General features: G+C 38.1%; 1 protein-coding gene across 2 annotated transcripts in view; it reads right to left on the bottom strand.

Moving 5' to 3' along the window:
* LOC108735059 (paired box protein Pax-6-like) overlaps positions 1-25,549 on the bottom strand; it is a 214,492-nt gene that overhangs the window by 122,703 nt on the left and 66,240 nt on the right. For both annotated transcript variants that reach the window (XM_025979263.1, XM_025979265.1), the window contains exon 3: positions 19,111-19,170. In XM_025979263.1, the coding sequence (XP_025835048.1) occupies positions 19,111-19,165 (55 nt within the window). In that variant the 5' untranslated portion in view covers positions 19,166-19,170. The remainder of the gene's footprint in view (positions 1-19,110; positions 19,171-25,549) is intronic.

Genomic DNA, 25,549 nt, shown 5'->3' with positions numbered 1-25,549 from the left:
TGGAAGTCAATAAAAAATAGGCGAGATAGGTTGGTAGGACACCTTCTCAGGCATGAAGGTCTAGTCAGAGACATATTAGAGGCAGAAACAGGAGTTAGGAGGGGTAGAGGTAGACCTAGATTAGATTACTCTTCGCAAATAGTTAAGGATGTGGGCTGTTCTAGTTCTAGGGAAATGCGAAGTTTAGTTCAGGATAGGAAAGAGTGGAGGTACGTGTCCAACCAGTTTTAGGACTGATGACGTTTGTATCGTAATTGCGACCGAATCGTGTCTGCATTACTGGCGATTGAATGACAAGAATTTTGTTTGTATGCTTTCATAATCTTCATCAATAATCTAGTAACTTCCGGCCTTTTAACAATGTCTTTTGTTTAGCACATTTGACATTACGAGAGTCATTCTATCTTCTCACTCTGCTCTCCTCCTATCCAGAAGGTCTGAATTCTATCTATTTTCTTTTATTTTGGAAATATAAGATGACCGAGTTTCATATCTTCTGCAGATTCTCGAAATATCATCCCGGATGGGACTATTAGTGGCGACCTACGTATAGATACTGTGGAAGTGCAGCACCTCCAATTTCCACTTGATATTCCCCAGTTTACGAAAGGTGTACAAAAACGTGTATGTAACTGTGGGCTTCAGAGTTCCAGACGAGTAATGTCGGACTATTTTTCTGGATTTTCATCAGCTTCATTCATTAACCAATAAACGGAATTCATAATTTTGTCATATTTAAGTACATGTCTCTAAGTTCTTCGACTCGTATGATTCTAATAAATACTCTCCAGTTATAAGAAGACTAATAAACTATAAACAAGGCTTGGTAAAAATCTGAAGCAATTTCTGCAATATTTACATTTCTTGTCTTGTAACTCACAAAAACGACTTTGACACTAACTTTGTTGATTCTACTACGACAGAAACATATCCATAATTCTTCCCAGCAAGTTTTGATTGCATCAGCCTATTTGGAATCACTTTTCTTCAATGTCCTAGATTTCAAATTCAGAAATTTTTAGATTTTAAGACTCGAAGGAACAATACTTAATGTGTTAGACGGACGCCCTGTACGCTTTAACTGGATGGCACAACGGTAAAAGGGAGGAATGCACTCAACTGTGTGTAACAGCTGATGTCACTGCAAAGCAGGCAAAGTACATGCGCCCCTCGTGACTGGAGAACCCCAAAGGGGGATATCGCAACGCATGCTGCTGCTAAAGATCCATTATTATTATTATTATTATGATTATTAATATTACTGAAATTCTACAATTTTTGAAAGTTTATACCTAAAATGTATATTTGAATAAGAAAGAGCTTTACGAAAATTATCAGTAAGTACTCAACAAAATACAAAAAATCTTTGAATGATTTTAAATGGACTATTTTTATATTGTTCTGGTACAAGGAATTTTGTCCACAATTTCGCTCAAACGGATCAAGTTTTTTGTTCATAAGCATTCAGTGTGAGAGGTAGCCTAATTTAATATTATTAAAAATTAGATCATCACCCATGTAACGCTTTCTGCCCACAGCTCCGCCCATACAAACTGCAACATTGCTGGGAGTGCGGGAAAATGAGTCCCACTTTAATAAAATCAATCCTGAGTGCGGTTCATACCTCCAATTCGCTACAAACTACAAACTGTGTCAAGTTATTCGTCTTGAGGTCTGTTATCTTCAATTTCAATAATTATTAAAATCTCATCAGAACTTTGAACACCAAATTAAGATGCAATGATGTTTGGTTTGCAAACTTTGTTTCTATTTTCTTTATACACACAATTGCGATATTTTCGGTCGCATAGGACGAAGTAAAAAAGGACCCAGAGAATAAATATACAAGACAACAGAGCTAGTGCCTATTCGTCTGCGTTGGGTGCAATTATTCCACATGTCTGACTCGGTTTCCGATATGATTAGAGGCAACAGGAATCGAATCACGACAAATTCCCAACAGACCGCGGCTCACTGATGTCAGGCCGCCTACTGTCTATCCTAGTATTGTCGCACACTAGTATTATCACATAAGGATGCGAAGAAACTGAAGTCGAAAGCCCGCTAGTTCAAGACGAAAACTGGATTCATATCACTAGACGGCGCAGAGGACCACTCTGGATAATAAAAAGTGAAATTGACAAGAAAACCTTGGGCTAATTTGTAATATGTGGTGATGTTTTTTAAAAAAGTATATCAAAGCGTAAAGAAATGAAAAGGACATGCCCCAGAAGGGCTCGTAATGGCACCATCATAATAGAGTCGACACGCACCTCTTCTCCTTCCGAACTTGAACCAATTTTCGCATTTTCTTATAACTAACTCCCATTCTTAACTATTTGCGAACAGTAATCTAACCTAGGTCTACCTTTACTCCTATCTATTCCCGTTTCTGCTTCTAATATGTGTCTAACTGGCCCCTCATGTCTGAGAAGGTGTCCTACCAACCTATCTCATCTATTCCTTATTGATTTCCATAACGCCGTCTGTTCTCCTACTTTTTCTAATACGTCCTCATTTCTAACCTTCTCTATCTACGGTATCATAATCATCAAGCATATTAATACCATAATGGTACATAGAATGTTAAAAGATTAGGATACTTTGTGGGTTATTTGGTATCGGATGTTCCTTCCCTTGCGTGTGATGTTTAAGATCTTATTCCTAAATGAGCGGCGTGGCCTAACAGTCTAGACTCTAGACCAGTGATTCTGAACTTGGGGTAATTACACCCGCGGGGTAAATCAATTATTCTGTAGGGTAACAAAGAATCTAATAATTAAGACTTAATGTGATAAAATATAGCTAGATAGTAAAAATATAAAATTATAGGTGTGTCGATATTTATACAACTGTATACACAATTGGTAAATATCGAACCAAACAAGATAACATTTGAAAATTCTGTGTGTCGGCATTTATCTGCAACAATAAACTCAATGAAGCTATATTCTCCGGATATGGATAATCGACAGTCCAGTTCTTGGGTATTAAGACGATTTACTACGAATGATATCATTATTAAAAATGATGACGTAGCGGACAAAGTGGAATATCTAGGATACTACTTGCGGAGTGGAATTTCAAAATTATAATTTTGGCGAAAAATCTGGTGCCAAATATCCTGCTCTAGCTAACATAGCTATTTGTATTTGTTTGTATTGTTTGGATTGATAACATTTTAAGGTAGGGGTAAAATCAGTTTTCCTAATAGATCACAGGGGTAACAATATTAAAAGGGTTAGGAACCGCTGCTCTAGACAATAGCTTAATATTCGCAAGGACCCTGGCTCGATTCTTGGTTCACCTGCATCGATCCAAATGTCTCTGGTTTTGTTGGATTATTCAAGCAAGTGCTGGGGTAATTATACTGCATACATAATACTTTACTTCTCTTCTGTCTTCATTTCGTCTTATCTGTCTTTCTTCAGCCACCACAAACCCATTCCCAAGATTCATAATGAACTCCGAAGAATCTCCATCTTCTGAATTTTCACTACGGTGGTGGAACTGCTCACCCCGCCCCCCACCATTAGTAGCTGATGGGAATGAAAAATGCAAAAGCTTTCTTATGTGTTTCTTGTGTGTCAACCTTCAAGATTCTAAGTTCAGGTCAACAGGAATTATCCTATCCGTAGGTTGTGATGTGTCAGATAGACATCATAAAGTTAAGTCTGTCATCATAAAAATCCATCATCGACTTCACCTTTTATTGGTCAGTTGTTTTTCAAAAGTTCCTTTTGTGAGGTAAGATATATACTGGAAATCGCCGTTTTATGTATCAGAGGTATCATAAGATCTTTAATAAATTGATTCAAAATCAAAGGTTATCTTAGAGCGTCTCCACCAAAGACTTACCTATCCCTATTAAGTTACCAAATTTTCTACAACTTTGGGATGTAAACGCTGAATTTTATAGCTTAATAAACAGACATAATAGGTATCATGAATTTAGAGATTAGAGAACATAGAGATTTTTTTCATCACATTTTTTATTGTTGTTGACGAAGGATTGAAGGGCAACTTCAAATAAAAGCCAAATATGAATGCTCTCATTGGTTTCTAATCATTTCTCAAATCAAATGATACTGAAACGTTCAAAATAGTGCTCTCTTTGCTATGGAAATGGTTACTAATTGAATGTAAACAATCAGACGACCAAGAACAGATCCAAAGGTTTTGAAGCCCAAAGTCAACAATGACTTGAAAATATTGGACAATCGAATTTAGGAAATGTACCCAGCGTGACCAGCAAAAGGGTCAAAATCAGTCAGACAGCTATCTATATAAGCTATCATATCAACAAAACACCTAATAAATAGAAAACTGTGATGCCAAAAGTTTACCAATTGATTCTCGTTCACCCTGCTAATATGTCGTGGGGTAGGCAACGTCAAATTTAGAATATCAGACACACTCCCTGTATATTCTCCTTTTCCATAATGGACACTAATTTAATACAGGAGAGAGGTAGGAATTATATAATGTCACAAAAGAGAGAAGCCAAAATATCCAAAAAGATGATGTAATACGTTACGTAGTTACAGATTAAAGATTAATATTTGTAATAATATTTCCATTTGTAAATGCACAGTCTAATGATTTATTAGACTCAATTGTTTTATCGCCACCTCGTGAAAGAAAAGCTCCTGTACCTACAGGTACAAGATGTATCTTCTACTCTAACTACGCATGAATTGTAGACATTGTCCGATAGTAACGGGGTGCAGTGGTAAACACATTGTCGGTCAGCGCGACAATGCTGGGACATTAATTCAACATAATAATAGATGTCCAGTCATTACCACGAGAACAAGGGGTCTCCTGGTTATTACCGGGTGTGGTTAAAATTCCAATCTACCCAAAAGGAGGCGGCTACTGAAAAGACCCCTCCCACGCATACTTGCTTACCCAGCACACGTGGTTCGTTATTATAAATTTATTATCATAACCAGTACTTAATTATATACGAGGGTGGATTGATAAGTTTCCGGCCTAACCAAGAGATGACGCCACTAGGCCTACCTTGAGGTGACATTCTATAGTACCATCCTTGGATAGCTTGTAGCTATAGTTTCNTTGAGGAGCTTGACGAATCAGTCTATAGAGATGGCATTAATAGACTGGAACACCGCTATGAGAAATGTATCAGCCTTGGAGGAGATTATGTTGAGAAATAAAAAAAAAAAATTTTTAAAAACCTTGTTTTTCTTGGTCAGGCCGGAAACTTATCAATCCACCCTCGTATAAAACAGCAACAACATATTCTTTTTTTATAACAGACCATTCTTAAACGATCCAGACACTATTTCAACTTCAGAGTATTTCCTCGATCCTCTGGCAACGATCGCTTCGAATGATTATCGATGGAGGGGATTTTTTGCTATCTGCCACATAAATTCTTTTGAAAATTAAAGATGTTTTCGTTTCAAATCAATTTGGGCTTGTAATGAAGATTTTCTCTGAAAGGAGGTGGCTTTTACGGATAATCCATCCGTCAACTTATTGGATAAGAGATGATTTTGTATTAGGAGGGCAGAAAATCATTCAGGTCGTATCAATAGATTCCTGCAACGACGCTTGAGGAAATTTCTAAATGCACCTGAACTGAAAGCCCAAAATTTCCACAAAGAAAAATATAATTGCAACTTCCAAAGTCTAAGCATCTAAGTAGGATCATTAACCATCCAAGGACTAGTAAAATATAATGAAGACGTTAAATATTCAAATCTGAACTGTTGAAAGTAAAACTATGAAATTAATGCTACAAATGCGTAGAATTTTCTTACAACAATTTCACACCATGCAAATGGTACGGTTCATATCATAAAAGAAACAGAAAATGAAAATCTGATAACAGATGTCAAGAAACTATTTATTTATATACATATCCCGACTATATTATAAAAAGTTGCGGGTTCATCAGCGTTAGTCAATCAGATTTTCAATGTAAACTTCAATGTTTAATGTTTTGTCAATGTCTAGACTCTAGAATCTCTACCTGTCCTCTACCTCCGTGTTAATAATGAAGGCTCTAAAAAATATCTCTTAATCTATTCCTTTTATTTCTACACCTTCTTTGATTCTATTTGTTGAATGTTTTCGTAGCAATAGTTGAAGAAACAGCTTACGTATTAATGATTGAATAATTTATTTAATTAATTAATAACGAAGCAGTTGACTGAGATCAGAGTAGAAGGTCATACGTTAAAAATTTATTACCATAAGGTAGGCGTGAATACCCACATGAAAAATGACAAAAAAGTGATTTACTTTGCAAATTAACTTTTTGCCCGCATTCATCAATAAAACAACATCTTAAGTTCAATAACAATAACAGTGGCTGGTTTTTATAAGACAAAATTATCACGTTCATGTTAAACGAAGTACTTACCAGGATCGGATCCAAAAAGTTTCAGAGTGGAAAAGCTGGTGCATTATCTAGCAATAATTTGGCCATTAACGCCTCATGCAACATCAGACACCACTAGGGTTGCCACCCGTACTTTATTATAAAGTATTGTACTCTGTTTCGACTGTGCGTACGTTATACTTTACAAGACACATAAAGTACGCAAAAATACTTTATTTAAGGCCTTAAGTAAACATCGTAATTTTGTAAGCGATTATTCGAAATTCAGAATATTTTTAGATCAATAATATTGCATACAAAAAATAGCAAGCCATATTTACGGAACAACCTGATTTCCCAAATCTGTTCAAGGTAGTGTCACTTTTGCTGTCCGTTCTGGCCACTTCAGCATTTACAGAAAGAGTATTCTCTGTTATGAACGCAAAGTGGCGGGACGACAGGAATAAAGCTTCAATGAAACTAATTAAAAATGAACTTTTAGTTTACTTAAATCTTTGTTTGCCATGTTTAGAGGCTATTAATGTATTTAACAGCGACAATTTGTTACTGGCTGCTAGGTGTAACAAAAAATATGTTTAAAAACAAAAAATAAAATACTTTATTTTTATGCTGATTACTTTTTTCTTTTAACCTTTTAGTCGAGAAATACTTTATGTAAAGCCTGAAAAGGTGGCAACCCTAGACACCACATATACGAACAGAAAAGAGTCCAATAAAAATAAGCGATCCGCTGGCAAATCCTAGCGTTATACTGAACTCGAGTTACAAATGAGTAAATACTAATCGCTAACAACTCCTAGCGATATGTATATCGACTGCAAGCTAAATGGAAGTATCTAACTAAAATACTAAGCGATCTGCTGACTGACAAATCTCAGCAATGGGGTATCACCTATTAGTGATTTTCTGACAAATCCTAGCGGTGAAACATGGGCCTTAAAAGTACGTATCGAATGTATACCAAAAGCGACTGCCACAATTGATGATTTTCTAACTAATCGTCCATGAGCAAAAAGACGACTATTAAAAAGTGTTTTCTGACAAATCGAAGCTGTATACTACATGTGAACTAAAAGCTAGTATACTTATAAATGATTTACTAATAAATCGTAGCAATACCCATAACATTTGCGAGCACCAAGAGTGATAAGAAGTTTTTAGTTACATCTCAAGAATTACTTAAGAAATTTTGACGAGCTCTTCACTATTATAATGAATAATTTGGGACAAATGGAGTAAAAACACGTTTGGACGCAGTATTGGCTTCAAAACTGTGGGGTTCAGAGTCAATTTAGGAACCGGGACATACTGATGCAATAGGGGGTACCTTTTACCTATTGATAACATGAAAGGTTTTCTTGGGGAGAGACACTAATGTTGATGACACAGAAAAACATCCCGATTAGTGCGATTGAAACCGCATTCAAAAAGTTGAAATGTTACCAAATAAGGAATCTCAAATGCTCCTGATATTAGAATAAAGTAAAATCAGTATACGACGATCGGTTGTCAGATGGATCTCGATCGGCGAGGAGATATACTGTAACGTCGCAAGAATTAAAAGAGGCAAAAAAATTGGAGCAAATCACGCACGAACAAAAACAAAAACAACGCGCAACAAGGTAACTCGATCCGCGCCATTCGATATGCATTTGCAGCAGCGAGAAGGCATGCGTACAGATGCATAGATAACTAGATACTTTATAAAAACCACCTGTTTGTTTTCGTCGCCGCCGCTGCCACGGAGTGGAAAGCCGATATGACAGGCCGACCACCTTGAAGGAAATAAATAAAAAAAAATGCCGCTGCAGTCGTCTCTAGTTTGCGTTAAAAGTCAAATTAACCGAACCGATACGTATCTACTCTACGTTCTGGCATAAATAATATGAGATGTATCAGGTTATTCCAGACGTAGGTACTTCTCCTATACCTTATACCTATTTGTGACTTTCCAACTCTTTTACCGTCTTTGACGACGATGTCGTCGAGGTGTATATGACACGTTATTGACAAAAAACCGAGAGATAAATGATGTGTTCTTGATAGGACAGTTTTAATTAGAAAAATAGTTGACGGAATCACTGGACCTAATATCAATCGACTCAAACTCGACTGTTAGGTATGTTCGATGGAGATAGGTAAGTTTGGTAACTCTAAAGTCAAAAATATCCATCATGCTATACTGGTATACCTATTCATGTATATCTTTTTCGTTAATTTTTTTATGTAAGTGGAGGAGTGTGCTAAGAATCACAATCATTAGGAATCCCCGAAAATGTACATGAAATTAGCTAGATGTGAGTGAATCCGAGCTCTACACTAAATCTCATAAACACACTTCTACTCATAACAACTCAGTTCTGTGTTCAGATAAATGCTCTAGACTTAGTCTGTATGAACTCTCATATTTTTTTGTTACGTCCGAATAAAAAAAAAAACGGTCAATTTGCTCCGAATCTATGGAACCGATTAAGTTGAAATTTAGGACACATATGAATTTCTGTGACTCAAACACGGACGCATAAAGTAAATAAATTAATTTAGAACATGGAGATCATTTTTGGGGGGCCAATAGGTGTACGGTTGGAGCGCGGCGTTGTATGAGTGCGGAACATGGACGGTAAGCGCGGAGAAAAAGAAAAGGGGTAAATGTGTAGATAATTACCCCCACCCCCGAAGGGGGTAGGGGTAGGTGGGATCGAAAGAGGAGGTCTCCCCCACCACTGTACCATAAAAAGTTCCTGGCGGTCTCATCACCATAAAAAGTTATGGGGGGTTGATTATGACCCCCCACCCCCGGAGGGGGTGGCGGTAGGGGGATCAAGAGAGGGTGGTCACCTGAGTAAAACCCCATTAAAAGTTATGGGGGTTGAAAGTTGATTATTTTGACAATTTTCATACAATATAATTCAAATAAAATTCAAAACAAAAATTATTTTCAAGCGAGTGGAGGTGGGGGATCGAAAGAGGGTGGTCAGTTGAACAAAACCCGAATACCTAACCTAACCTACCCTATTGATAAAGATATTTAAATAATGTTTTATATAACTTTCTCAATATTTTTATGTATTTTTCATTAGTTTTACCTTTGAATATTGTTATATAAATATTTACATGCCTAGAAATGTATAAAAATTGGTATATTTATTAACTTTGAACCGCCTTAACTTTTTATGGGGGTGAGACCGTCACGAACTTTTTATGGTGCAGTGGTGGGGGAGACCTCCTCATTAGACCATCTAGACCAGGGATGGCGAACCTTTACGTACGTATTTATCTGTGATTATTGGGAAAATAATGAAAATAAAACTTGAGTGTTTCCGATAATTCTCTGAACTGAAAATTCTTTGATCAAAGAATCAATCACAGAAACAACAGTGACGTGCCAAAAATATTGTGTAGCGTGCCACTAATGGCACGCGTGCCATTGGTTCGCCATTCCTGATCTAGACCTTTACCAGAAAAGAAGCGTTCGAAATATGGTGTTACAAGCGAATGATGAGGATACCGTAGATAGAGAAGGTTAGAAATGAAGAGGTATTAGAAAGAATAGGAGAACAGAGGATTCTTTGGATGTCAATAAGAAATAGGAGAGATATGTTGGTAGGATGAAGGTATAGTCAGACATATTAGAGGTAGAAACATGAGTTAAGAGGAGACATAGATTAGATTAGTATTTGCAAATAGCAATATTCTAATTTTAGATAATTGCGAAGATTAGCTCAAGATAGGAAGGAGTGGAGGTGTGCGTCTAACCAGTCTTAGGACTGAAAATGACAACCTTATGATGATGATTCTTTGAGAGTTTTGTATCTGTTTTATTAGAAATTTTTCTGTCACAGTAAACCTTCAAAAGCTCTTTCGCAAGATAAATAATATCCAATAGCAATAATTTCCGTGAAACAGTACTATTTTATTAGATACCATCTCTCGTAGAGAGCTGAAATACTCGTATAGAAAATACTACCTGTTGAATTTCAGTCTATTGGTTTAGCGAAAGAACTGTAAAATCGCGATAACAAATCGAAACGTACCATCAATAGTGCTTCCCTTGAAAGCTGCGTCAACTTTAATTATACAAACATACGTCAATGTTAGCTCAAAGCGGTATGTTCAGGACAATTCTTAATTCGATTAGGTAACCAACCACCAATTCGGTTGGTTTGTTTACCTCTCTAAGTTTCACAGTTCATTTACAAACTACCGAACGGGCTCTCTTCCGGACCATTTATCATCCGATTTAATTTTTCATTTGGTATTAAGTACCCACGTTATGTATGGTACATGGTACAACAATAGCGAGGCGCGATATTCAATTGCTTGCCAAAAAGTCAATGAATGTATGTATAAGGCGATTGATTTCGCAAATAAACACATCAAGAATTTCAATTTCAATAGATGATATTAATGAAATTAATTCAAGAAGACCAGTAGAAATATGTTTTATGTTTGCTCTTTAAAATGGCATCAGCAGCGATGTACCATGAACACAAATTTGTTCAGAGTGGTTTTAACGCTTTTGTCCCTTGAGCTCATCAATATTTTGCAAAAATTTTATAATGGTCGCTGATTTTCGATATTTAGGAAATCAGGTCGTTGAGGACGGAAGGAGTACCTAATAGAGATATAAAACAGAGAGGATAGCGTAGGGTCGAGTCGCTTTTAACAAAAAAGAAGTCACATATCTGATCGCGAATGGTTAATTTAGGAATTCGAAAAAGATTCTTAAAGGTGTGACTGGAGCAGGATGCTGCACGGGTGCGAAACGCAGTTGGTGGGCGCAGAGGGAAAGAAGGTTACAAGTATTTGAAAAGTGATGTTGCGGGTGAATAATGAGGATACCATATATTCTGACACTGTTCGGAAATAGTAAAGGATGTGGGAAGTTTTATGGAAGTGCGAAAATTAGTCCAGTCTTCGGACTGACGACGTTATGATCATGGCAAGCACTTATCGATTATAGGTCTCACATGGACCTATAAATATTGTCGAATATTACCCCATGAACGAAGAGGTATGGCCTAGAGATTTAGACCATTTCGTTTGCGGGTCTATCTGTCCTGGTTCAGTGATTTCCTTAGATCATTTAGGCAAATGCTGAGTCGGTAATATTCTATAGATAATCTTTCACTGTCTTCTGTCTTCATTTCGTCCGTCTCAATTATCACCACAACCACTACTCATCACCCATACCCACGATTCCTCAAAGGAGGCTGAAACACCCAAAAGTGAGAATAGTACTCCATGAATAGATTACGATCAAGTAAAACGTCGAGTAGACTCTCTAGCAACTCGAACCAGCGCCCTCCCGAATGATAAGCAATGGAATAAACCTCTAGGCCATGTCGCTCGGTACTTTTAATTGCGGCTCGCTGAGTTATGATTTATTTCCAAACTGACCCGCAACATCATTTGGGTTTACCGTCACTGCTCTAGACCCTTCTAACAACCGTTTGAGAAGATTAAACCATAATTATCCGCTGAGGAATGCCAGTAACCCCCGAAGCAAAAAAAAAACACATATCGTTAAATCTACTTGATTAAGCCCTGATTAGGCCCAAATGTTTTCAGGCGTTGCATTTCTTATACAGTCCAAATCACTTGGTCAGGATCAAATGATATAACCTAATCAGGATTCTACAGAGTAGCTCTATCAGGACCAAGTCCGGTTGCCTGATTTGACCTAAATGCTTTAAGGCTTTAGTTTTCTAATCCGGTTTAAATCTCGATCAGGGCCAATTACGCAACCTAATCAGGGCCCCGCCCGTATAAGTCTAGCTGCCTGACTAAGCCGGAAAGGGTCTAGACCGTACCGAGCGGCATGGCCTAGAGGTCTAGACCATTGTTTAGCATTCGGGAGGACGCTGTTTCGATTCCGGGTCCGTCTGCCTTGGTCCAAGTTTTTCTGTGGTTTCCTTGGATCACTTAGGCAAATGCTGAGGCAGTAATATTCCACAGACAATCTTTCATTCTCTTCTGTCTTCATTTCATCCGTCTCAACTTTCTCACCCGAACCGCCACCCACCCATTCCCACGATTCCTGAAAGCAGGCTGAAGAGGGCCTTCCGTCCTACCTTCCGACATAGTCCGGAGGGACTGCCCGCCCACCAGCATTACTGGCTGGTGGGAATGAAACACCCAAAGTTTTTTTTTTGTCTAGACCGTAGATAATAAAGGTTTGCTTATGATGAACTAAACATCTCTTTCATAAATTTAAAAAGAAAAATGATTTTCTTCCAAACAATTATAAAACAAATCTATTGTAGAGTAAAGACATTTATTGTGATTTAAGAACGACAAAGAGGATACTTTGTAAATGGCAAAACGATCGTAGAAGGTAATTAATGATCTTTTTTAGACGTTCAACATCGGTAGCAACAATATGCACAATACTCAACATACATTATAATAGTCCGTCACCTAATAATATCCACCTATACCTATGGCATCAGCCATTTACTAAAGACGCTTAACAATGAGCTGCCGTGATTCAAACGGTACTTTTAGCAGCTGTCTTTCGGTTTGTATGTGTCGTGTGTATGTTTTCTACAGGGTCCTTTTATATGGCCCGGATCGGCGGAACAAGCGTAAAAGGGCTACTAGCCGCTGACATGACGACAGACTCGATAATAAATTATAGGAAATTATGTGTTTAGTCAACACCTTGTAAGCCATTCACAGTGGCTGCTACCACGAGTGTTTCCATTGTCCTCTGATAAGCTACGCATGTTTTCGATGTATTTCACACCCTATTATGGTGAAGTATCTATTGTAAAGGACTTCTGACACTTTGTAAACTTCTGACCGTTTCTATATTACTATATGTCCAACCGGCAGAAATTTGCGAATTTGTAATAATATATATACTCTAGTTTAAACTTCAATTCTTTGAACTCGAAGACGTAAAGACATTGGTATTTTCACAAAAAAATTTGTAGCAAACGCTCAGTGCACACTAGGAGTCAGAGCTTTTCATGTTAAAATACTTAAATATTCATTAAAGAAAAGAAACCGTTTTCAAGCATAGAAGTGACTTCTTTTTATTGAATGCGACACTACCCTGCGCTATCCTCTGCTTTATATCCCCACTACTCCTTCCGTCTTGACTTATCTGACTTTCTAGATACCTAAACTCAGCCACTTCTTCTAATTTTTGGTCTCCTATCTTTATATTCGATCTTTCCCTACTTTTTCTTCCCTTGCATACCAGTATTTTTGTTTTACTTTTATTTATTTTCATACAATACTGTTTTGTCAAAACCGCTTCCATTTTATTTAAAGCCACCTCTAACTCCACCTTGCTAGACGCTACTACTGTTATATAATCTGAAAATCTAAGCATACTAATCTTTTGCCCCTCTATATCTACCCCTACAGTTGTACTGTATTTAATGGTGTTGATTGCGTCTTCGATGTAATCAAATACTTAAGTATCCAAAAATTCAATCAATCTTAACTTTAAAATATTCAACTTAAAAATGGATCTTCTGTACTTTGATATGATTAGTTTTAACTTATTAGGTTTTCAATACGTAGTACTGGCACAATCAATCAATATACCATACTAGAACTAATCGAATACAGATGACCCCAAAGAAAAATGATAAGGGGAAGAAATGAAGTGATATATCTAATACGATATACGTAATATGACGCATGAGTATTCACGCACGCACTTGTTGTGTTTCCGTTGATGGTCCACGTCATTAACTTCCAAATATCCGATCGAGTTAAATAAAGAAGGCAATGGAAGGTGTAATTGATAACAGATGAACGTCTACACTTTTACGGCGAGTTGCCTGTTCATTGCCTGTTCACCGCCGTCCATTATACATACACACACACACACACACGCATACATACATACAGATAAATTGTCAAGTACTCATCGCTAACGTAATTAAACACGACCTGGTTCCGACTAGATTTCTACCACATTTTTTCAGCTGTCGCTACCATAAAGTTGCCGTCAATAGACGGGCGCCTGAATTTAATTTTTCTCTTCTTTTACCGACTTGGTACTTATATGCAACTTTGTATTAATCTTGAAATAATATCTGATCTGAAAGCTTTCAGATTATCCTGATATGTAATGATTTTATTTCTTTAACAGTAATGTTATCTTAATTACGATCGCTTATGGTGTGGCCTTTCCCTAGCTCTACTTTGTTACCGGTCACGAAATGCTGCGCAATCGCACATTGATACGTAGCACGATTGGTGAATAAACAGAATAATATCCCCACCACAAAATGATGTTGCTTATATAGGTGGTAGTTTTTGACTGAGCGGCATGGCCTAGAGGTCTAGACCATTGCTTAGCATTCGGGAGGACGCTGGTTCGATTCCGGGTCCGTCTGCCTTAGTCCAAGTTTTTCTATGGTTTCCTTGGATCACTTAAGCAAATGCTGGGGCAGTAATATTCCACAGATAAATAATCTTTCATTCTCTTCTGTCTTCATTTCGTCCGTCTCATCTTTCTCACCCGAACCACCACCCACCCATTCCAACGATTCCTGAAAGCAGGCTGAAGAGGGCCTTCCGCCCTACCTTCCGGCATAGTCCGGAGGGATTGCCCGCCCACCAGCATTACTGGCTGGTGGGAATGAAACACCCAAAAGTTTTTTTTTACTGTTAACAGACCTAATCAAATGGAACCACTCCGTAACATACCTTGGCGTATCTTCGACACACTCACTTGGCGAAAGCACATCCTAGCCATACATTCAAAGACTCTAGGGGCTTTCATCTCCCTCAAGCTCTTTTTCCAAAACAACTCGATCTCTCATCAAACCAAAATACGCGGGTTAAACGTAATCATCATAACCATCTGCTCCTACATCATTCCTATCTGAGGCTGCGTCCATCTGCACCACCTTTAAATCGTCCAGGACACTTACATGAAGTTTCTTCGTTCCGCACTTGACTACACCTGATACGTCCAAATTTTGAAAGAAAGTGATCTAGCTTCGCTCCCCGAGGCTACAATCAGATTCTCGTCAAATCTTGGGACCTCAGTGCCAAGTCACTCAAGCCCGTCCATTTCGACAGTTTCTGATTTCGCCTCTAAAGCTAACTACCCTTTCAGAAGGCTCTGCCACCTTCTATTCTGAGCTGCCGCCCACCAGTTCAATTTTAGTTTCGCTTTTTAGCGCGAGTACCCACTCAACTCATCCGAGGTAGGCCACCGATTTCCATTTGATTCACTTCTCCCCCCAAAATAATTATTCTTCTCGAACATTCAATCCCCTTCCCGTTCCCAACATTTTCCACAGTACCTTTCCTGGAATGTAAAACCTACGGTTTGATCTCCCTACTCGAGGAGGGGTTTTAGTAGGTAAACGCTTCGGCGAATCCGATACTACTTCCTTCCAGTGGGTGTCTTTTGAAGATTTCCCCTCCTCGAGGAAGAACAGAATAAAAACTGTTAGCTGATGATGAGAATTGATTTAGACGAAAGCTATTCAGTATATCAACAATATTAAAACTGTTATGTAGGAGATAATTCTAATAGCTATAATCTACATTGCTCTTCTCAATATGGAAAGATCTACAAGAATGCCAACACGCACCACGGAAGACAATTGACATCTACAAGAAAAGCGTAAGTTGAGTAAAATTGGATAGAAAAGGTCGGGAAATAAATAGCGGTTGATAGATGTAAGACAGGGCTACCCTTTATCCTCAATATTTTTATAACTGTTCTTCAAAGTATCATGAAACATATGTTAACTGGTCTAAAAAAAGGTATGAATATCAAAGGAAACTACATGGGCAACGACATATTATTGCTCAAAAGAATCTGCATCTCAACTTAAAGAAATCATAAACAAGCTCAACTCAACCAGCCTTGCTGGTCGGGTTTATTAATTGAAATTATTGTGTCACTGTAATATATGATGTATTTATTATTTAAATGAAAACATTAATTTTGCAGTTGAATTAATTCGTTAAAAAAATAGAAGGTTTCATTTTATTGTTCGTTGATACAATAAACTGTGTCCCAACTGCATGTTTAACAAGCGTCAAAATTAAGGAGAATATTAATGGTATCGGGGACATTTCCGTCCCCGGCGTTATTTAAATCGCAGGATTCACTTTTGTCGCCTCTATTGTTAAACTACCCACTTCATCACGTCAGAGACTCGCAGAACTAATCGGATACTTCACGGAGCTGTTGTGTCGAGAGTTCTGTCTTAATTGTATAACCCCACAAAACCGGATGACATCTACTTATTGATACTTTGGTACAAGCGATTTTACTGACATGAGAATAAACTATTGTGAATATCTCTCATATATCCAAATCTAAATTAAAATTATAAGTGGATATATCGGACCCTTTTTCTAATTTTGTACATAGGTACCTATTATTTATTTCGTTAATTGTATGACAGAACAAAATTGTTTACACCTTTGAATGCGTTTTGAATTTTACAATATAATTCAACAAGTCCAGAATTTAGAAATACTGCCAAATATCTCATTATCATAAGATCGTCAGTCCTAAAGACTGGTTGGACACGCACCTCCACTCTTTCCATATTCCACACCCGTACACCGCCGCGCTCCAAACATACACCTTAAACAATCTTTTTCGAATTTCTAAAATAACCGTTCGCGAGCATAGAAGTGAACCTTTTTATTGAAGGCGACTCAACCCTGCACTATTATTTGCTTTATGTCTCTACTACTCCTTCCGTCCTGACTTATCTGACTTCCTAGATACCTAAAATGGGCTACTTCTAATTTTTCGTCATCTATCTTTATATTGATAGATAAGATTGAAACACCTATAGGTACATACGAGAATATCGAACTCAGACACTTAAACCGATCCAATTTTTTACTTCCAACTAACATACGATGACGAAATTAGGATTCCTTTAGTTGGTTCCATCCTGTCATTAGAAATTTTATAGGTCACGGCTTGTTTGCAGGTTTCGATTGTTAATATATTCTAGATAGCTTAATAAAATTCGAAAAAAACCTTGTCTTTTAAAAGCTAATCTGATCGTCTTTAAGGCATTTCACGCACCTTTCTTACCGTTTTTCCAGAATCATTATCCGAATAGTGATGTTTTTCGAGTTTAATATTTAGAAATGAAATTAAGTTGCATTCATATTTGATGAAATTGTTTTAGCAAAAAGTTTCTTTTCATATATGAAAATTGACTGTATTAGGGGTAGAACAGGGGCATCCCACACTCTTATCGTTTAGGTCAAGACACCCATGTCAAAAGACAAATAGTTATCACTATGATACACTGTCTATCTCCAGAAATATTCCCGGAAATGTGCGCCAAAAACATTCGCCCGTTTTTATTTGTAAAACTACTGAGTGTACTACAAAAAAGACAAGGTTCCTATCATTTTAATGTTTTTTTACAGCGGATTGATTCGGATCTAAAGACTCTCATCGGTTGTGGACTGCCAACTGCCATATCCAGTATCGGAGATGAAAGGACAGCACCACTTCGCCAACTGGCTGCGAAATCCTTTTGCTTTTTGACGTGACGTCTTATAATTCGATGGAGCCGGCTGCACGCACGAAAAAACATGACTCATGCGGCGTTACCTCGCTCTGAGGCGTTCCATTTAAGGCTTGAAGTGCAAGCGAGAGCGCGGAACGAGCGACAAAGAGGCACAATCGGCCTCCGCGTTCGGCTGCGTTCGACATCTGTCTCTCTCCTACTTGAGTGAGCGATGCGTCCGCGTGGACAGCTGCTCTACATTAATACATTTCCATTTACCTCCTTCTCTATATCCATACAAAATATCTATCAAACAAATAAAATTAAAATTTTCTTCTGAAAAATGAAACCATTCCATCAGTATTTTCTTATGACGTTGTCACGTTCAACTATCGTCAGTAAACCGACTTTACAGATAACCGATTTTTTTACAACTTTTTATATTGCGTTGATGGGACAGAAAATTTCATAGTAAAAATCCTGCGTCAGATCTTTTATTTGGGTTTTCTATTCATTTGTGTCGAAAACACCAAATGAATATCAATAGCCTATCTCTTTAACGCAATACACTATGCATATGTATATTTTAGTTGGGCATTAATTTCCCATAATTTTCCTCCATTTGATTAATAACTTCTGCGGTTAATTTTGTTTGAATTTTCGATAATTTCATGGCCTAGCGATCCGTGTCGACGTATCATCGCTAATATGAAAAACAACCGGCAAACTGGCTGACGATGGCGTCTCTCTTTGCGTCGGGTCGGTCACAACCGTTCATTTGCCACACATCGTCCATTTTCGCTTTAATAAACATTCATTTGTTTTGTTGTCAGCCTGCTGCTTGTGCCACAAACTGACGACCGACATGACGTACAAATACATGGATTTATTCATGCGATCAGAACACTGCCATATTTCGGAATGATTCGTTCATCGACCTGATTATCACTCGTATGGAAGTGTGTTCGACAAGTACGGGAATCATCGTTCATCATTTTTACGAAAAACAACACAAAAAAGGATGAATTTTTAAGAGTACGCACAACACATCTATCATTTTAAGTGCAGGTAGTGACACCTGGGGGCCACTCTTCATCACTCAATCAACAATATCGTGTAAACATTCACAAAACAAATTCAAAGTACAATTCCTAGGGAATTAGAGCTCATTTTTGACCTGACATGACCATATTTTGTTGTTCCAGTTGACGAAATCGATCGATAATAAAATACAACGCTTGTTTAAATCAATAAATTACTTACCAACAAGACGTACAGAAATGCAGAGCGAAAACATTGCCGATTTGGGGAAACCCATTAATTCTGCAACAAAAAATACACAAATAAAAACTGAAATTAACACATATACCTATGATTCCTAAATAGAGTATAAAGAGTGCCTTCCACCCTATCCTCCAGCTTTGTACAAGAATGTAAGTCGGAGAGACTTCCCGGCCACTAGCACCACCATCTTGGAATGTATTACGCAAAAGTTTTGATCTTCCACTTTGTATTTTTTTTTTTATACGAACAATTTGCTTATTTATGTAGGTATCTATATTTCCAACAATCGTATGGAAAGAAGCTTGTATAGACGATGCTGATACTTTGTAAAGTCATTTATCATTCTAATCTCAACTTACTGAAGTCGAAGTGTAATTCCACGCCCCATACAATATATCCGCTGTTCGCACCCTCAAACGTCGCGGTCCACCCATATACACATCCATATATGTACATGTACACTTCCAGTCAACCACCCACTCACCCACCCATATCCATCCATCCTCAGTCGCCCCCGAAACGTAGCTGAGCAGGCCTGATAATGCGTGTACCTTTACATGATTTATATTTTGATTTATGGACATTGCGTTTTATCGGCACTGTTGCCAACTACCGCTGTTCTCGGTTAAACCAACCATGACGTGAGCAATGGCTCGTCTGCCCCATTTAAGGGGGTAAATTATATGGTTACACAATACCGTACCACACGCGCACACGTCTTTTCCGACACTTTTATGGAAAATTGAAAACTGAACAGAAATACACCAACGAAATTGTAAAGAGCATGATGCTTTGTACATAGGACAAAGTGGTCGAACTCTTAAAGTAATAATCAAAGAACACGAGAATGTTTTACTAAGATTAAATTGATCTGTAAGAACAAAGGCTTTCACGGCCGGAATCCATAGTGGAATGAAGTAATAGAAGAAGTAGAATGAAACCCAATCGCTGCGGAGACTTCGAGATATAATCTACTTTCACGTTGTCAACGCAGCACTTCCACTAAGGATGTCAGCCGCAGTAGCTATAGGGTTGTTCGGAAAGTCATTTCGTTTTTTTTTGTGGAAATGAAAGACAGTTTTCGTATAATAAACAAATACTTTATTAAATTATACATTGACCGTTCTGGTCCAACACCTTTTGCCATCTTTCTGGTAGTAGCATAATTCCACGCTCATAAAATTTTTGGTCTTTGCTGGCAAAAAACTGATCGAGGAGGTTTTTGACCTCCTCATTTGAGGTGAAGGTTTTACCGTCTAAAAAATTTTGGAGTGACCGGAACAAATAATAATCCGATGGTGCCAGGTCTGGAGAATATGGTGGGTGTAGCATTGTATCCCATTCAAGCTGTAAAAGCTTTTGGCGAGTGACCAAACTTGTGTGAGGTCTCGCGTTGTCTTGGTGAAACACTACACCTTTCCTGTTGATTAGTTCTGACCTTTTCTGTTGAAGTGCATCATTCAGTTTGTCCAGCTGATGACAGTAGACTTCCGAATTAATCGTTGTGTTATCCGGTAAAAGCTAAAAAAAAACGATTCCTTTAAAATCCCACCAAACAGACAGCATCACCTTTTTTTGGTGAATATCGGCTTTGGAAATGGTTTGAGCCGGTTCATCTTTTTTGCTCCATGACCTCTTGCGTTTGACGTTGTTGTATACAACCCATTTTTCGTCCCCAGTGATGATGCGCTTCAAAAACGGATCATTTTCGTGACGTTTGAGAAGCGAATCGCAGACGTCAATGCGGCGACACAGATTTCTCTCTGTGAGAACATGGGGAACCCATACATCGAGCTTCGAGGATAATCCCAGGCCTTTCAAGTGGTCATAAACTGTTGAATTTGATAAATTTAACCTCAATCCGATCTCACGTGTTGTTATTCGCCGGTTCACATCAACTAATGCCTTTATCGCGTCTTTATCAGCTTCAACCGGCCTTCCCGAACGTGGTGCATCTTCGACATCAAAATTGCCGGATCGAAATTTAGCGAACCAGTTCTGGCACTGGCGTACTGTCAACACACCTTCTCCATACACATCAGTCAATTTCTTTCTGGCTTGAACAGCATTTTTACCCTTTCTGTAGTAAAACAGTAAGATATGTCGAAAATGCTGCTTATCGCTCTCCATATTTAAAAGGGCACCAACCAAAAACTACTGCGTAGAATTAATTGGAATTTTTCACACACAAGCCTTGCTATATGAGCTCTCAAAGCATATAAAAATTATACGGCTTAAATGTGAAGTTGGGTGCAAAAGAATACAATTAAATCCTCTGTCCTGAAAAAACGAAATGACTTTCCGAACAACCCGATACTATTAAATTGGTCTGTATTTCATACACAAAAAATGTTCATGTTCTACACCCTGCAATAAAGTAATAAAATCCGAAAAAAACTTATTTAACAAGTCATTACAGTGAAACTACTGCAAGTACATAATAAAAAAAAAATAGGATGCAGCCTCTTTATCTAGATACAAATGATACTAGAAGGTTTCAGTAATTTGATACAATTGGTTTTATAAACAGACCTGTCTAAAAAGGAAGGCAACGTTTTCTAATTTGATAGCTTCTTTAGATTATTAAAATCAATTAAACATATCGGTTTTTCAAGGTGGATAATTCCATATACGATAATATCTTTACGGTCGGATCTCTTTTCCCAAAACCTCAAACAGCTGATAGACGGATACGTGATGGTAATGAGTTCATATTACCCAATAGAACTTTGAAAGGTGTGGAACGATAACCTTTGATTTTATTATCTTTTTACGCTGTAACACGTCGTTAATTAAGTAATACATGCTTAAATGGGAAAATCACCAATATTTTTGAAAGCAAACAATATGCATAAACAAAATCAATTTCATTTCGAGAAGTATACAGCATTTTATTCAAACGCAAAATAGTATTTATAACAAAATGACTTAAATATAGACGCAGCAAGTTTCTATCATTTTTACGCTTTTCTTACCACGTTGCCGATATAAGGATAACAGTTAATTTATTTTCCAATTTATTGGTATTTATGATCTTCTGAAAAAGATTTCTCTGAATTGGAATCGGTTTTTTTCAACCTCTAAATAACTACAGTCCTGACCGAAATTTTTGGCATTTTGCGGACATCGAGTTTGTGATTAAACCTCTAGTCACGTTTCATGTCATGGCGATATCAAGCACAGCAGCTAGCGAAAAGTTCATCCGTGGACTTACCGTTAATGCTGGACCACGACCATCAAGCCTGAATATCGAACCGCTTTAAGTTACAACTAATGGAGTTTATACTATAAATATATATGTATTAATATCTAGAATATGCCTTATAGGATAATCTACCACGACGGTAGGAGACTCCTTGACGTCTTCTCAGGAAGCCACCGAATTTGTTAGAGGACTAACGAGGTCAATAATCTTCAGTTTTGGGCCTATATAAACCCTGAGATGTTCATGGTTGACAACTATGCAAAAGGTCTAGCGTCCCTTAACTCATCATATCGGCTATCAATCAAATTCCCTCTCGAACTTGACGCTAACTGACGGGAAAGACTTCCGCTCTCCGTAGCCATGATACCAATATGGGCATTCCAGTGGTCATCTGTTACACCAGAGTAAACCGAATGATATCTGTTTCGTCTTGTCTTCTTCCCACCGAGCATTCTTCGGCCTCCTAGCTAAGCCGAGTAATTTCGACGCAACTCTGCATTTGCACCTTCACCTTAAATATGCAGACCCCCTAATGTGTCTGACCACTCCACGCTTATCACCAATGATAGCTTTATGCTTCACGAAGTATGTAAAAAGGGTTAACCACCTGCACTGTAGCCCACTGTGTAATTGCCACCGAAAGCATTGCGCCTTTTCTCGCACCAAGAATATCTCCTGTAAAGTGATGGTTTCTTCGCCTACACCAGTCTTCCATGTCTGTACCGGCCTTACACACAGCTGCCCCCTGCAATCCTTCGAGGCTTCATTGCTGCTCCCTTACTACGCCCATGCAAGTGTTGCTGGACCATGTTCATGAATTACTTCATACACTACCCTTCCAGATTTCTTAGAAGCTTTTGCATAAGCACTGAGTCCTCTCCCCCATCATAACAAGGTAAGAAACCTGGTGGAGGGACTCTTTTATTACAGATGCCTTGTTTAATGCCATCATCACCACAAGGTCAACCGAAGTCTGGTTGGACAGGGCAATCACTCATTCCTATCCTGAACCAATTTTCGCATTTCCCAAAAGTTGGATCATACCACATCTTTAACTATCTGCTAATACAGTCCCTCTCTACTCCTATTTTCTTGTTCTAGTAGGTATCTACCTAACTACTCATGGCTCGGAAGGTGTCCTACCATTCTACTCGTTTTCCTTCCTTTTCCTCATTGACATCTACAGCCCCCTTCCTTCTCCTATTCACTCTAATGCATCCCTATTTCTAACTTCTTTTACCCACATTGATATCCATTATATTTCATGTTTTTTGCAGCAATTAGCTGACCCATACTAACAATAACTAATAAGAAGTTTGTCTGTCAGCTGCCCTCTGTAACCCATCGAGACTTTATTGCTGCTCCCTCACCACGCCCATGCAAGTGTTGCCTGACCATGTTTATACTTCATACACTACCCATCCAGATTCCTTAGAAGCTTTTGCATAAGTACTGAGTCCTCTTTCCTCTCATAACAAGGTAAAAAACCTGATGAAGGGGCTCTTCTATTACAGATACCTTTTTTGATTCCATCATCACCATAGGGTCAACCGAAGTTTGGTTGGACACCATCACCACTTCTTCCTATGCTGAGCCAATCTTCACATTTCCCAAAGATCGGATCATACCACATCTTTAACTATTTACGAATACAGTCCCTTTCTACTCCTACTTCCTTCTTCTACCCGGTATCTTTCTAACTACTCATGACTCAGAAGACGTCCTACCATTCTACCTCTCCGTTTCTTCATTGACATCCATAGCGCCCTTCCTTGTCTAATTCATTCTGATGCATCTCCATTTCTAACTTCTCTTATCCACACCGTTATTATTAAGCAATATTTTATGTTTTCTGCAGCATTTCTGGACAAACTGCCGTTGGGGTGGTTCAAAATTTTTTTGGACAAGACTGTACACACTTGTTACGTCGTAGTCTGTTTAAACCTTCGGTTAAGAAGCGAAGCAAGCAGCAAAAGCGGTTAGGAAGGCATTAGTTCTGAGTCGAATAATAAATCTTATCAGTATCTTGCAAGACTGACTCTAGTCAGTCAGGGCGATTGATCGCACACAGAAGGCGCGCGTGTATATACGTATGTATGTATTTACTCACACATACGCTTGCGTTTCATCTATATCAGTTTTCCAACTCTCTCCTACAAGTAGGAGTGCGCGTACGTAGGAGAGAGAAAGAAAAATATTACGTACTACTACTCACTCGTCAGTTAGTACCTATCTGTCTATAAACAGGTCGCACTTAAATTAACTAAGATGGATGGCGACGCCGCCGTCGCCGACGACGATGACGCCACCGACGGACGGAAGCGACGGCAGCGGCGTCACGGCGCATCTAACAGCAACACAGCAGCAGCATCGAGGAAATTCATTTTCCAGTTGTTTGAGCCGCCAGTGGAGCGACTCGCAACTCATTTCGAACAGCTACTTCTTGCTCTTCTGTTTACATTATACAAGTTCATAAACTCGAGACTAATCACTCATTTTATTATGGAGGTGAAATTAGTACAATTTTTTTTTTTGAAGTGTAACACCAAAAGTGTTCACATGAATAGGATGCGGACTGAGTTCTCTCGCGAACTTCGAAATTACACTAACGTATTACTCTCCATAAAAGTTTATTTTAATATCTCGTTACACATAATTGTTGAAACAATTAAAAGGGTTTTCGAACGGTTTTAGTTCATATTTAAGAAAGAATAATAAAGTAAGTCTCAACAAAAACTTCGCTTCGTCGTCTTTATGGGTTTGTGGACGAAATTGAAAATCCAGTTTAAACATTTTTTGGTTCAAGGGTTGTAAAATTTGTGCGACGCTATACAACGTGGAAGATTCATTAAAACACCCATCTAAAATCTTTGAAGTCTCACAAGAACTAAAAGGTTACAACATCAACATTTCGAAAGCAAAAATAAAAAAACTTTGGAATAAAAGCATACAAACTATAACAGGGACAACATATGATTACTTGATGACCAATTATGCTTCAGAACGTTAATCCCCTATCACTTATCCTACACAAATGTAATCACGTTATGGACAAATGATAACGAGAAGGATCATCCCGCCTACGTCCACGTCCCACCTCTCCGTAATTCCCTTCCAATTCGTCTGAAACTACCGAAATCATATTGTTGTATCAATTTACTAGATAATTTTCTTCTGAGTTGTGGCCAGTATGTTTCGCGATTAAGAAAATCT

Source organism: Agrilus planipennis, unplaced genomic scaffold (genome assembly GCF_000699045.2).
Source record: "Agrilus planipennis isolate EAB-ADULT unplaced genomic scaffold, Apla_2.0 scaffold20, whole genome shotgun sequence".
NCBI lineage: Eukaryota > Metazoa > Arthropoda > Insecta > Coleoptera > Buprestidae > Agrilus > Agrilus planipennis.
Note: the sequence above shows the minus strand (reverse complement) of the source record. Positions and strands in the feature narration are given on the sequence as shown.